At 50.2% G+C, this 15,719-nt stretch overlaps 1 protein-coding gene and 1 pseudogene across 2 annotated transcripts in view; both read left to right on the forward strand.

The window, feature by feature from the left end:
* Positions 1-15,719, forward strand: part of LOC137632988 (18S rRNA (guanine-N(7))-methyltransferase) — a 58,606-nt gene that overhangs the window by 16,511 nt on the left and 26,376 nt on the right. For both annotated transcript variants that reach the window (XM_068365138.1, XM_068365139.1), the window contains exon 6: positions 6,486-6,614. In XM_068365138.1, the coding sequence (XP_068221239.1) occupies positions 6,486-6,614 (129 nt within the window). The remainder of the gene's footprint in view (positions 1-6,485; positions 6,615-15,719) is intronic.
* LOC137633367 (5S ribosomal RNA) lies at positions 10,830-10,948 on the forward strand (annotated as a pseudogene).

Below are 15,719 nucleotides of genomic sequence, written 5' to 3' on the forward strand. Positions count from 1 at the left end.
GCGTAGCCTTCTGCTCGTCAGCGATCATCAGCTCGCCAGCGATCATCAGCTCGCCAGCGATCATCAGCTCGCCAGCGATCATCAGCTCGCCAGCGATCATCAGCTCACCAGCGATCACCTGTCTCTCGGCGATCTCCGGTTCGCCCACGTGTGTTACAGCCGGCACGCCAACGTTCTCCAACACTTCTGAAGGAACATGGTTCGCCAGCTACTAGCTCACCTGCGCATGCTGATCGCCATCGCGCGACCCTCAACTGCGGATGCTGATCGCCATCGCGCGACCCGCAACTGCGGATGCTGATCGCCATCGCGCGACCCTCAACTGCGGATGCTGATCGCCATCGCGCGACCCTCAACTGCGGATGCTGATCGCCATCGCGCGACCCTCAACTGCGGATGCTGATCGCCATCGCGCGACCCTCAACTGCGGATGCTGATCGCCATCGCGCGACCCTCAACTGCGGATGCTGATCGCCATCGCGCGACCGCACACCTGCGGATGCTGATCGCCATCGCGCGACCGCACACCTGCGGATGCTGATCACCATCGCGCTACCCTGCGCATGCTGATAGCCATTGCGCGATCGCCCACCTGCAGAGGCTGCTCGCCATCGCGCAACCGCCCATCTGCGCATGCTGATCACCATCGCGCGATCTCCCTCCTGCACATGCTGCTCGCAATCGCTCACCTTCGCATATTGCTCGCCAACGCACGATCGCTTACCTACGCATGCTGCTCGACCATCGCGTCGGCATAACACAACGCGCCATCGCCAACCTGCGCGTTAGCGCTCACCAGCTCACCACCGATCACTTGTTGATCCATATCGCCAGCAGTCTTCCTCGCCCACGCGGCAGTGCGTTTCCTCGCCATCGCGCTAACGCTTGCGTTCGCCGCCTCGGACTCGCGCTCATCCACCTGCTTACCCTCACGACCGCTCGCCCGCGCGACCACTTGCCTGTGCGCCCGCGCGACCATTCGCCTGCGCGCCCACACGCCCACGTGCCTGCACGTCTACGCTCATGCGCGTCCGCGTCCGCGGCCATGCTCTCCAATGTTCGCCCACGCGCGAACCAACGGTTTTCCATCACGCGGACGGATGGTGTTCCGTCGCGCGAACCTACAGTGTTTCTTCGCACAAACGTCGGCTTATTTCTTGCAGTATCCATTGCTCGTCTATGGGTTATCGCTCGCCGACCACCAGCTCTCGCCCTTCCTACCACGCTCGCCCTCCTTCTGCGCTCCTTCGCTCACCTTCGTTTGCGTTACCGCGCATGGGCGCTTCCACGTTCGCCCACGCGAAAAATCTTTGAATTACCGTCGCGCGAGCTCCAGGGCGATTGCGACCACGATTCCCAATGGGGTTTTCGCAGCATGGCCAGCCTGGCGAGTTCTTCTGGAGCGTATTTCCAGAACACGGCCTCACCCCGTAAACGCAGAGCATGGCACTTGCAAGAATAGGAGAAACTTAAGGGAGATCTGAGCAACACTCCTCTTTCCTGAACCTGGTTAGCCCTTCCCCGTCATTCCCTGGAAGGATTTTTGGGGCTTTCCGTTCGAGATTTCTCCATCGGACAAGGGGTGACTGCTTACCCCTTCCTCTGGGAGCTTACCAGGTTCTTTCCCTCCTCGGTTACGGCCCGAGGTTTGGTTCAAGGAAGCTACAGGAAGAGCATGGGTACTTTCCTCCTCTCGAGCTCAGGCACCTTGGCCTTTCGTCGTTAAGTATCTAACTTGCGGACAAGCTCGATGTTGTACCATCTGGACGCGCTGACTGAGGGCTTCCTTCGGGTGTCTCATCTGTGGAGGTCGACGACCTCAGACACCCTTCCATCCTTGAGAAGAGTTTGTTTGTGCCCAAGGACAGAGACTTAGACAGCGGCTGTGCGGAGGAAATCGACTTCCGTTTTCACTCCTCCAAGGCGCTTTCTTCCAGACTCTGCAGGGCTCCAGCGCCCTTTTCTTTCAATCACGTCGGCCTAAGTTATCGGCTACGACAACTGGGACAAGGTGTCCAATTGCAGTTTCCTCCTGTCAGGAACAGATGGCACGGGAGACTCCCCCGGGGGGGGCATAGTCCTAAAAGGAGTTCACGAACTCTAGGATTGCAGGTTTTTCTCTGGGAGGATGCTTAAGGTTACTCATCCGAATGACAGCTTCCCGATGCCCATTCCCGCACAATCTCTGTGATCTGCCAAGGATATCGCGCCTGCCGTCTCTGTCAGCGAATTCAGTGTCTCTGAACCTCTATGCCATAGCGTCAGCAGAGTTGCCCGGTTGGGCAGAATGATCCATACCTTAGGCGAAGGTCTTCCTTAAGATCATCAACGGCTTAACCCCCGGCCTCCTCAGTCGATCCTTTCTTGTAAGAAAGGATCTGAGAGGGGATGTCCTTAGTCGACCTCTCAGCCCTGATCAAGTTTGTCGAACAAACTTCGGCCAGCGTAGACCAGCAGAATCCATCAGACTGGTAACGAGGCGACAGGACTCCTTAAACCCTGGATCGGAAGGACGGGTACTTTCAGTTTCCATTCCTTCCATCTTCCAGGGTGCTCGTCGAATTCAGCCTAGACTGCAAGTATTCCTGCTTATAATGCAGTGTGGCTATCCCGCCGTGGCATAGCAGGTTTGTTTCCCCAGAGAACTCTCCCTGCCTTCCTCTTGGCCGCTCAGGTGCAGGCTTCCGCCTCCTCTGCTGTTTGGAGGGCTGGTCAACTCCGGTAGGCTCGGGTTCGACCTTCTTCAGCGCCGGGACAAGCTTCCGGATGCTTACCACGAGTGTGGGCTCATGGTATTTTGCTTGGAGCCTTCTCTTCCTCTGCCTCAACATCTGGAGTATCTGGCCATGATATTGAGTCAACGGCCTTACCACGTTGGAAACCCCGCTTCTCGTCCGTCCAGCGAGGTTAAGCAACGTCGGTACTTGGATGGGTGACCACCTGGGGACACCAGATTCTGTTACCACATCCTCCGTGCCTTCCTTTCGGTTGACTGTGGCAAGACTGAGGAGAGTCGCAGTACCTGTTCTCGGTCAAGCAGAGCTTTCAGCCCTACCTTGGAACGTTTCCTAGTTCTCCTTTCCTCATTGACCCGTCTATAGTCCGAACGGTCGCCTCAGGATAAGGTCCACGTGGGGCGATCCAAGTTCCGGTGGCTTCAGGCAATGTTTAACCGGACTTCCTGGCCCCTATGGGACCAGCGGAACTATTAGACCTGCAATGGGTGTTGACCTATGGAGCCTCTTGATGGTAGTGGATATTCTCGTCCTTTCCCCACATTCTTGATGCTGTTCTCGGACTCGTCAAAGGAAAGGGGGGGGGGGCATGTTCCAGTCCAGGCCTATGGTCAAGACCTGAAGGATACCTCTCCATCATTCAGGCAGGCTTAGGGGCCTTAGTCTGGCCCCTCTACAGATCCTACAGCTCCTGCCGAGTCGCCCCATGCGCGTCGACTTCATGATTCTGGCGTATTCTAACCAGCAGGGGACGCATTTTCACACCTTCACATCTTGCAGTAGAGATACCGGGATGATTGAGATTCTCTCAATACCACCATCGGCTCTCTCATTCCAGGCAGGGGAATGTTCTCTCAGACTATCCGAGCAGAGCCTCGTAGAGAGAGTGTACCTGGGGGTCTTTGACCTTGGGTAACCAGCAAGTACTGGTCTGGGGGACCTGATCGCGACAGCTTGGAACCTCAAGCTTCCGCTATTCTTCCCCCCAGTCTCAGACCCCGAAACTCTGGCAAGATGCATTCCGGTGATGATGGGACAACTTTGACGCCTGCGTCTTCCCTCCCTTTTGTCTGTGGACAATGGGTCTCAACAAGACCAGGTTGTCTGTCAACCTTTCAATGGGAGAGCTCCACTGGGACTATGCGCAGAACGGTTTCTGGACTCTCTGCTTCCCCTGACGGAACTCCCGGGAGAGCTTCTCCCACGGCGCAGACTACTCAAGCAACCACACTGCGACATCTCTCCCGAACCGGGGCGTCGCTTCGGCTTCATGCCTGGAGACACTACGCCTCCTCCTCAAGAAGAGACAACCCGCTACAGTCGCGGTACGGAGGTCGCGTCATCTGCGATAGTCATCCACAGGGGTCTCCCAGGCAAAGTGAAGAGTCTAAGGTGGTTGGTGCCGTGGGAGATATACCTCTTCCCTTGAGGCCTCTTCTCCAGCAATAACGGTCTTATTGCCTTTCGGCTGGAGGAAACTCCTTTCCGCTCTCGGCAATGAAGCCTGTCGCTCAGCCTTTCCCTGACCTTCAGGCTTAAAGGAATAACTTTTTCCTGCCCGCTGGACCTATCCTCGCTCATGCGAAGCTACGATCGTCCCTGCCCTAGTCGGAGGAAGACCTCCAACTTGGAGCATGGCTCGGACTTTTAGTCCTTTAAGAGATCTTCTCAAGACCCTTTACGACAGACCTCGGATTGTATTCCGCCTTGGGTCTCCTGCTCACTCTGGCAACGGCCAGTGTGTAAGCAATCTTCTTGGTCTCTTACGACTCCCCCCTTCTAAGGAAGAGGGGAAGGCAACATTCAGGCTCACTCCTGAGTTGTTGGCTAGACTCAGAATCTGGGGGTCCCGGCCCTTCGGTCCGATTCATTCAAGATTTCGAGTCTCCATTCTGTATCTGATGTCCCAAGACCTTCTCTTTCTTGCCAGTAAAGGAATCGAGAGGTTAGCGCTGGGAACAGCTGCAGTTTGTCCTCAGTTGCAGCCGATTTGGGAGCACAAGGAGGACATGGGGGAGAGTCGCCAGTATACCTCTTCAGCCCGGACTCAAGGACATTCATCTCGACCTGTCTCCAGACCCTCCCCTGTCACGTCGCCCTACAGCACGATGTTGGATACATCGCAACGTCCCTCGCCTTCGAGTAATACTACTCTGTGACGCAGGTGCTACAAGCTGGAGTCTGGAAGCGTCTAATGACCTTCGCAGCCCGCTTCCCGCAGGACGTGACCCACAGGAGTCTCGATACGTTTTCTATCGCTCTGTGGTGGCTACACAACAGCTGGTCTAACCTCAGGCTCCTTTTTGGACAGGTAGCAGAAGGTTGAGGGCATTGTTATCAGGTTTTAGTCTGCATGAACGAAAGAAGTATGTCTGGCCCTTTCTTCTTTCTTCATCATCCCCTCTACGGGGAAGCAGCATCCTGGTCTCTGCATAGCTGACCTCGAACCTCTGCAGGTAAACCATGCTTCCTTGTGTTCCGAGTATTGAGTCAATACTGTCGCGTCCCCCATACCCTGACGAGGTGGTATTGGGAACTTCCTAACCCAGAGTTCCTTCTGGAACTCCAGGTCAACTGCCTAGGACAGGTCACACTTCTTCCTTCACACACAAGCTTACGTAGGCCACATGGTTCCTTGCGAAGCAAGGAACTTGTGAGGTGCAAGGACTCCTTTTATCGAGTGCTACTCACTCGGATTCTGAGTCCCCGGGTAAAGCCAAAGCCAGTATGGCTGGGGACTTTCCACCCTACCTAAGGGGTAAGTCACCCTGTGTAAATAGCGTGGTTTGTATTTCGGTTACGGAACAAATGACAAATTCGAAGATAATTTGTATTTTTCCTAACCATACAAACCTTAGCTATTTACACACATTTGCCCGCCAGCCCTGTCCCCCAAGACAAGTCCTACCTCTAAGTGAAAGTGAGCATTCATCTGTGTGTGAGGGAGGGGAGGGGTAGCTAGCTACCACTCCCCTACCCCCCCGCTAACTAGCGCGGGGGTAATACACCCTCGTTAAATTCTAATGGCTCGCCATTTCAGCTGCGCTAAAAGGTAAACCCTGTGTAAATAGCTAAGGTTTGTATGGTTAGGAAAAATACAAATTATCTTCGAATTTGTCATGTTTCAATAATTGATAAAGCCACTTTCTTATAAACAAATCCATAGCAAGTTCTTAGCCTATATGTTCATATGCATAGATTTCAGACATTTCTTTATTTATAAAACAGAAAAGCTGTCAGGTTCCCAATAAAAGCACTTAGTGTGCTTCTGATTATAAGTGTTTGTAACAGAAAACTGGTTATTGATTGTTTGTTTTGACTTAATTACAACTAGCAGCTGTTCATCCAACTACACCTAATTTATGATTTGTTCATACTTCATGTTTATGTATTTTTCATTCCATTATCATTTGATGCTGTGTTCATTTTTAATTCAGTCTTTCATAATAGTTAAAGTTTTTCTAGGATTGGTAATTTCAAGTTATTGGAGTCTGTCTGAATATATTTCTTTTTCACCTTACAGTGATATTGTGTAACTTCTCCCAGTTCTATATCAAGTATTTCCGTAAGATTTTACTAACAGGTGTAAGACGTTATCTCCTGTTAAGTGTAAATGATAATTATACATAAAAAGGGAAATTTTTTTTAATATTATGAAATATGGTCAAATATTTTAATTGAATTCATTATAATCTGATAAATGTTTAGTTTTTATTTTTGTCCCACTGTATATTATTATGGTCTTCACAGTCTCGGGGAAGTCGTGCAGTATTTCAGTTTTACCCAGAGAATGACGCCCAGGTGGAGTTAATTGTATCTCAGGCTATGCGAGCAGGTTTCACTGGTGGCCTTGTTGTGGATTATCCAAATTCTACTAAGGTGAGAAAATATTTAAGTTTCTTTCATGTGCCAGTACATGAAATAGTAATTTGTTCCGTAACCGAAATACAAACCACGCTATTTACATTGGGTTTACCTTTTAGCGTAGCTGAAATGGCGAGCCATTAGAATTTAACGAGGGTGTATTACCCCTGCGCTAGTTAGCAGGGGGGTAGGGGAGTGGTAGCTACAGTAGCTACCCCTCCCCCCCTCACACACCGGTGAACTGCTTCACTTTCACTTTTGGCTCGGACATGGACAGACGTCTCTGTCTTTGTCCTCGCTTGGCAGCCATTGTTTGTTTTGTCTTTACTTAATCACTTACTTTTCTTTTACTCAATATATATGTAAACATTTTTTCGTGTTTATGTATATATTTGAGTATAGAAATCAGTAAGTTTCCTTTTCAGAGTTTGTGCTTGTGTGTGTAGTGTGCGATATCTCCATGGAGCCCTCGGCAGTTAGGCCACCATGGTGTAATTTCATGGGTCGCATTTGAGTTTGACTTCGGTCTTTCTCTCTCTCTCTCTCTCTTTGAGGTCGTTCACCCTTTTACTACGTTACTTTTACTACGTCTGAGTAGCTTCCTTCCCGTGTGGGTGGGGTTGCTACGCCGTACGTTTTGTCTCAATTAGTTTATGAATCTAATTGTATTTGTTGTTTTTTCAGCTTTGTAGAACGATTCCTTTCGGGGTTTTCGTTCTTTCTTTAGTGTTCATTCATTTTTTAAATTACATAATTACATAGTTACATAATTATAATTGTTATAATTCTGTGTTGGTTACAGCTCTCCCTCCGTGAGTGTAAGTGGTTGTGAGGGCACGTGCCTTTTGTGTAATTCTTGTGTTCCTTTCCCTCGGGATTCCTCTTCGGAGCCTTCCCGAGGGAATGAATGTTAACTAATGATTTTTGTTTTTATTTTTCACAGTTACCGATCTAGTTCGTTTCTGTAATGTGACTTCGGAGTGAGCTGTCTTGTTGAGGCCTGGGGATTCGGCTGTTGCTGCCTCCCCTATAGATCTTCGTCAGGGGCGTGTCTCCTTCTCCTGGAAGTACTCCCGTGACGATTGACAGCTCTCCAGTTCATTTTAGAACACTCAGGAGGCTCGCCTTCTTGGGTGGGTAACTTTCCTTCCGAGGGAAGTTTTCCTGTCCAGGCTTGAGTTTTTCTCCTTTGGGGGGTTCTTCTCTTGCCTTTTTTTCGTGCGACTATGCTCTTGGTGCTGAGCGGTCGCACCTGCAGTTACGCTCAAGGGGCTGGGCAACTGCAGGAGCCCCTCTTCGGAGGATTGCTCTTTTTAGGTCACTGGCTGACCCGTCTCTTCTACGAAGTGTTTCTCTTTCGTTCGCAAGAGAGTACACTCATAGAGACTCCTCTTCGGAGGACTCTTCTGCTGTTGTTGCTGTTGGCCACCTTGGCCGTAAGGCTCATCGTCCGTTACGTCGTAAGGGCCTCCCATCTCCCTATAAGGGTGCTAAGAGGCGCCTTTTTGAATCTCCGTATGCAGCCTGCAGCTCCTTCTTCTTGACCTTCCGCCCCTGGTGCAGATGGACAGCAGTCTGACCTCGTCTTCCGACGGACACCGGTCTTCCGACGGACAACGGTTCCTTCGGGGCAAAGGGTTGCCTTCCACGGGGGTGCTTCCCTTGCGTGTCAGGGTTCCCCCGCGTGCCCTTCTGCAGTGTTCTCTCCTGCTCAGTGTTAGCGCACAGGCGCTCTCCTGCTCAGTGTTAGCGCACAGGCGCTCTCCTGCTCAGTGTTAGCGCACAGGTGCTCTCCTGCTCATCAGCGTTTTCCTGATTGCTAGCGCTCCCCTGTTCGCCAGCTCTCTCCTGTTCGTCAGCGCTCTCCTGATGATCGTCGCTACTGTTCCTGTTTTGGTTCCTGTTACGTGCCCTGTGCGCCACGTTCGCCCGCGCAATCTAGAACTTCGGTTCAGGTCTTGGACAAGGACTCTTCTTCTACGCACAGGATTCCACGCGTTGCCTTCTGCTCGCCAGCGATCACCAGCTCGCCAGCGACCACAGACGCGTCAACGTTCGCCTGCTCGTCAGCGATCTCCTGCGCGTCAACGATCGCGTTTTGTTAACGCACCACCGCTCGCGAACGCGCCATCGCTTGCCGACGTGCCATCGCTTGCCAACGCGCCTTCACTCGCCTACAGGCCATCACTCGCCAAAACGCGCCATCGGTCTCCCGACCGCCTGCGCGACCACACGCCCGCGTGCCCACGTACCTGCGCGCCCGCGCACATGCGCTCCAATGTTCGCCCGTGCGCGAACCAACGGTGTTCCGTCGCGCGTACCAACGGTGTTCCGTCGCGCGTACCAACGGTGTTCCGTCGCGCGAACCGACGGTGTTCCGTCGCGCGGACCGACGGTGTTCCGTCGCGCGGACCGACGGTGTTCCGTCGAGCCTACCATGTTCCATCGCACGAACGTCGCCTCGATTCCTGCAGTACCCATTGCTCGCCTACGGGTCATCGCTCGCCTGTGAACTTTCGGATTCCGACCACCAGCTCTCGCCCTTACCACGCTCGCCCTCCTTCTGCGCTCCCTCGCGCACTTTCGTCGGCGTGCCCGCGCATGGGCACTTCCACGTTCGGCCACGCGCAAACCATTGCTTTACCATCGCGCGAGCGCCAGGGCGATTGCGACCGCGATTGCCGTCGGGGTTTCGCAACATGGCCAGCCTGGCGAGTCTTCTGGAGCGTATTTCCAGAACACGGTCTTCACCCCGTAAACGCAGAGCATGGCACATACAAGAGCAGGAAGAATCTTCAGGGAGGTCTGAGCAACATTCTTCTTTCCAGAACCTGGGTTACCCCTTCCTCATCATTCCCTGGAAGGGTCTTGCCAGGGAGCTTTCCGTTCGAGATTTCTCCGTCGGTCAAGAGGTGACTGGTTTATCCCTTCCTCTTCTCCATCTTGTGGAAGGGCTTACCAGGTCCTTTCCCTCCTCGGTTGCGACCCGAGGTTTTGTACAAGGAAGCTCCAGGAAAATCATGGGTACTTTCCTCCTCTCGGGCTCAAGCATCTTGGCGTTTCGTCGCCAAGTTTCGAACTTGCGGGCAAGCTCGATGTTGGACCATCTAGACGCAGTGACCGAGGGCTTCTTCTCGGGTGTCTCATCCGTGGATGTCGACAAGCTGAGACACTCTTCCATCCTTGGGAAGAGCTTGTTTGTGCCCAAGGACAGAGACATGGACAGCGGTTGTGCGGAGGAAGTCGACTTCCGTTTTTCACTCCTCCAAGGCGCTTTCTTCCAGACCCTGCAGGCCTCCGACGCCTCTTCTTTCAGCCTCGTCGTCCTAAGTTATCGGACCGGCTACGGCAGCTAAGACAAGGTGTCCAATAGCAGTCCCCTCCTGTCAGGAACAGGTAGCACGGGAGGCTCTCCCGGGGGGGCATAATCCTAGAGGGAGCGGCAGAGTTCACAAACTCTAGGATTGGCAACCCCCCCTTGCAGGTCTCACGCTGGGAGGATGCCTAAGGTTACTCATCCGGATAACAGCTTCCCGATGCCGATTCCTGCATGATCTCCGTGATCAGCCAAGGATATCGCGCCTCGCTCTTACCATATCTCCGTCTCTGTCAGCGAATTCAGTGTCACTGAACCTCTATGCCATGGGGTCGGCAAGAGTTTTGCCCGTTTGGGCAGAATGATCCATGCCTTAGGAGAAGGTCCTCCATAAGGTTGTTGACGGCTTCACCCCCCGGCTTCTTCAGTCGATCCTTTCTCGTAGGAAAGCATCTGAGACGGGAATTCCGTAGTCGTCCTTTCAGCTCTGATCAAGTTTGTCGAACAAACTTCGTCCAGCGTAGACCAGCAGAATCGATCAGACTGGTAACGAGGCGGCAGGACTCCTTAGGCACTGGATCGGAAGGACGGGTACTTTCAGTTTCCATTCCATCCATCTTCCAGGAAGCTCTTGGAATTCAGCCTAGACTTAAGATGTGGTGTGGCGATCCCGCCGCGGCATCGCAGGTTTTTCCCCAGAGAACTCTCCCTGCTTTCCTCATGGCCGCTCAGGAGCAGGCTTCCACCTCCTTCGCCTTTTGGAGGTCTGGTCAACTCCGGTAGGCTCGGGTTCGACCTTCTTCAACGCCGGGACAAGCTTCCGGATCCTTACCATAAGTGAGGGATCATGGTAATTTGCTAGGAGCCTTCTCTACTTCTGCCTCAACATCTGGTGTATCTAGCCATGATATTGAGTCAACGGCCTTACCACGTTGGATACACCGCTTCTCGTCCGTCCAGCGAGGTTAAGCGACGTCGGGTCTGGTCGGTACTTGGATGAGTGACCGCCTGGGGATGCCAGATGCTGTTGCCTCCTCCTCCGAGCCTTCCCTTCAGTTGACTGTGGCAAGGCTGAGGAGAGTCGCAGTACCTGTTCTCAGTCAAGCAGAGCTTTCAGCCCTACCTTGGAGCGTTTCCTAGGTCTCTTTTCCTCATTGACCCGTCTAAAGTCCCGAACGGTTGCCTCAGGATAAGTTCCCTGTGGGGCGGCCCAAGTTCCGGTGGTATCAAAGCGACGATTAACCGGACTTTCTGGTCCCTATGGGACCAGCGGAACGTTTAGACCTGCAATGGGCGTTGATCTATGGAACCTCTTGATGGGAGTGGATATTCTCGTCCTTTCCCCACATGTTTGATGCTGTTCTCGGACTCGTCAGAGAAAAGGGGGTGGGGGGGGCATGTTCCGGTTCAGGCCTATGGTCAGGACCTGAAGGATACCTCTCCATCATTCAGGCAGGCTTAGGGGCCGTAGTCTGGCCCCTCTTCAGATCCTACAGCTCCTGCCGAGTCGCTCTGTTCGCGACGACTTCATGGTACTGGCGTATTCCAACCAGCAAGGGACGCATTTTCATACCTTCGCATCTTGTATTAGAGATACTGAGATGATTTGAGATCCTCTCAATACCACTATCGGCTCGCTCATTCCGGGCTGAGGAATGTTCTCTCCGACTATCTGAGCAGAGCCTCGCAGATAGAGTGTACCTGGGGGTCTTTGGCCTTTAGTAACCAGCAAGTCCTGGCCTGGGGGACCTGATCGCGACAGCTTGGAACTTCAAGCTTCCGCTGTTCTTCCCCCCAGTCTCAGACCCCAAGACTCTTTGGCAAGATGCGTTCCGGTGATGGTGGGACAACATCGATGCCTGCGTCTTCCCACCATTGTTGTCTGTTGAGAATGGGTCTCAACAAGACCAGGTTGTCTGTCAACCTTTCGATGGCCCTGAGAGCTCCACTGGGACTATACACGGAACGGTTTCCGGACCCTCTGCTTTCCCTGACGGAACTCCCGGGAGAGCTTCTCCCACGGCACAGGCTACTCACACAACCACACTACAACATCTTTCACGAGCCGGGGCATCGCTTCTTCTTCACGCCTGGAGACACTACGCCTCCTCCTCAAGAAGAGACAACCCGCTACAGTCGCGGGGCGGAGGTCGCGTCATCTGCGATAGTCATCCGCAGGGGTCTACCAGGCGAAGCGGAGAGTTTTCTGTGGTTGGTGTCGTGGGAGAGATGCCTCTTCCCTCGAGGCCTCTTCTCCAGCAATAACGAACTTATTGCTTTTCGGCGGGAGGAAACTCCTTTTCGCTCTCGGCAGTGAAGCCTGTCGCTCAGCCTTTCCCTGGCCTTCAGGCTGAAAGGAATAAACATTTTCCTTCCCGCTGGACCTTTCCTCGCTCATGCGAAGCTGCGAACGTCCCTGCCTCCAGTCGGAGTGAGACCTCCTCCATGGAGCATGGTTCGGTCTTTTTAGTCCCTTAAGAGATCCTCTCAAGAACCATTACGTCAGGCCTCTGATCGTATTCCGTCTTGGGGGACGGTGCTCCTGCTCACTCTGGCCTCGGCCAGTGTGTAAGCAATCTTCTTGGTCTCGTACGACTCCGTCCTTTCTAACGAATAGGGGAAGGCTACATTCAGGTTCGCTCCTGAGTTGTTTGCTAGACTCAGAATCTTGTGGTCCCGGCCCTTCGGTCCAATTCCTTTGAGATTTCGAGTCACCATTCTGTATCAGATGACCCAAACCTTCTCCTTCTTGCCAGTAAAGGAATCGAGGGGTTATCTTTGGGAACAGCTGCAGTTTGTCCTCACGTGCAGCTGGGTTGGGAGCACAAGAAGGACACAGGGGAGAGTCACCAGTATACCTCTTCAGCTCGGACTCAAGGACATTCATCTCGACTTGAATCCAGACCCTCCCCCGTCACGTCGCCCTACAGCACGATGTCGGATACATCGCAACGTCCTTCGCCTTCGAGTAGTACTACTCTGTGACGCAGGTGCTACAAGCTGGAGTCTGGAAGCGTCTAATGACCTTCGCAACCCGCTTCCTGCAGGACGTGACCCACAGGAGTATTGATACGTTTCTATCGCTCTGTGGTGGCTACACAACAGCTGGTCTAACCTCAGGCTCCTTTTTGGACAGTTAGCAGAAGGTTGAGGGCATTGTTATCAGGTTTTAGTCTGCATGAACGAAAGAAGTATGTCTGGCCCTTACTTCTTTCTTCATCGTCCCCTCTACTGGGAAGCAGCATCCTGGTCTCTGCATAGCTGACCTCAAACCTCTGCAAAGGTAAACCATGCTTCCTTGTGTTCCGAGTATTGAGTCAATACCGTCGCGTCCCCCATACCCTGACGAGGTGGTATTGGGAACGTCCTAACCCAGAGTTCCTTCTGGAACTCCAGGTCAACTGCCTAGGACGGGTCACACTTCTTCCTTCACACACAAGCTTATGTAGGCCACACGTTTCCTTGTGGAGCAAGGAACTTGTGAGGTGCAGGGACTCCTTTTCTCGAGTGCGACTCACTCGGATTCTGAGTCCCCGGGTAAAGCCAAAGCCAGTATGGCTGGGGACTTTCCACCCTTCCTAAGGGGTAAGTCACCCAATGTAAATAGCGTGGTTTGTATTTCGGTTACGGAACAAATGACAAATTCGGAGATAATTTGTATTTTTCCTAACCATACAAACCTTAGCTATTTACACGTATTTGCCCGCCAGCCCTGTCCCCCAAGACAAGTCCTACCTCAAAGTGAAGTGAAGCAGTTCACCGTTGTGTGAGGGGGTGGAGGGGTAGCTAACTACCACTCCCCTACTAGCGCGGGGGTAATACACCCTCGTTAAATTCTAATGGCTCGCCATTTCAGCTACGCTAAAAGGTAAACCCAATGTAAATAGCTAAGGTTTGTATGGTTAGGAAAAATACAAATTATCTCCGAATTTGTCATGTTCATGTATTTTTTATTAATTCATTTTAATTATGATTCCCTTATTGAGGAAAAATGTGTTTTAACCCTGGATAGGTACGCTCCTCGGACACCCCTTTAAGGGTATACTCGGACGCGAACGACCCCGACGCCAAAAAAAATTCTTGAAAAATCAGTTTTTGCAGTAACCTCCTTTTTTCTTTTGCCAAAAAAAACTTCAATGAATGCTTAAAACAACTGTAAAGATAAATACTACTCATCTGCAGAAAAACTATTTATTATAAATATTTTAAAAAATTAAGTAGAAAAAAAAAAGACCTGACATAAAAATTCATAAAAAAAAAGTTAATACATATATACACAAATCCTTTTAGGAATTGATTCTTGAATGTTTAGGACACATCTTGATGTATTTTGGATGAAGTCAGACCCATGGAGGTGAAGATCTGAAATGAGAAAAAAAGGGTAACTTTTTTTGGCCAAAAAAATTTGTCCAAATTTCATGAATTTTTTTGGGTACCCAAATGAAATAGGAAGTGGCTAATTTTTTTAGGGAATAAACATATGTTATCCTAAAATATAAATATGTAAAAAAATCTTCATTATTTTGTAAATTACATTTATATCAGGGGCCATATCTAAAGGTAATTTTTTGAGTACTTAGAAATTTCGTAAAAAAATACATATATTTAATATATAATATGATATTTATGCAGGTAAAAATATACCAAAATATCACAGATTCTATAGGGAACAAGAATATATATAGATAGGGCAGCTTACGCTTCGGATATGTCCACAAAATGGCCGCCAACCACACTGACTCAGACTCCCTAATCTGCCACTTGAAATGTAGGAAGGGTATGTCAATTTCAAGGTATTATTTACTAATCTAATTATTATTGGATATGCATAAAGATTGTATGGTGGGTTGCTGGATAATTGTCGATTATTTTACGACTATAAAATTCTGACCCAAAAAAATTTTTTTGAAGAGAAATAAAATCGAAAAAAAAAAAATGTAAAACAATATATTTTAGCTAAAAAAATTTGATGATATTCAATCAAAAAAGAAGTAAACAAAATTTTCCGACAAATAAACATCTAGAGGAATCATTACTCTGTGATAGTTCCTTAGTACGTAGTAATTCTGAAAGAATTGGGAAAAAACGAAAAAATGGCAATCACCGGAAAATCGAACACACACCTATATATACGCCATATCTGGCTAAAAAAAAGATAGGCATGGGTAGCCTGATCATCTAGAAACACTTTCCAACACTATAAAAATATAAGTTTTGCGACACTACTTGCCAATTCCTTACGGTAACATGACTAAGCAAAAAAATGCAAAACAAATAAAAAGGGGCACTCGCGGAAAAATGGCTAACATTCTAATATACGGCATTTCAGAAAAAAAAAATTCAGCCACGTGCTAGGCAAACCATCAAGGCACATTTTCCGACAAATAAACATCTAAATGAATCATTACTCTGTGATAGTTCCTTAGTACGTAGTAATTTTGAAAGAAATGGGAAAAAACGAAAAAATGGCAATCACAGGAAAATCGAACACATACCTATATATACGCCATATCTGGCTAAAAAAAAAAGATAGGCATGGGTAGCCAGATCATCTAGAAACACTTTCCAACACTATAAAATTATAAGTTTTGCGACACTACTTGCCAATTCCTTACGGTAACATGACTAAGCAAAAAAATGCAAAACAAATAAAAAGGGGCACTCGTGGAAAAATGGCCATTCTAATCTACGGCATTTCAGAAAAAAAAAATTTCAGCCACGTGCTAGGCAAACCATCAAGGCACATTTTCCGACAAATAAACATATAAATGAATCATTACTCTGTGATAGTTCCTTAGTACGTA

This window comes from Palaemon carinicauda, chromosome 42 (assembly GCF_036898095.1).
Source record: "Palaemon carinicauda isolate YSFRI2023 chromosome 42, ASM3689809v2, whole genome shotgun sequence".
Taxonomy (NCBI): Eukaryota; Metazoa; Arthropoda; class Malacostraca; order Decapoda; family Palaemonidae; genus Palaemon; species Palaemon carinicauda.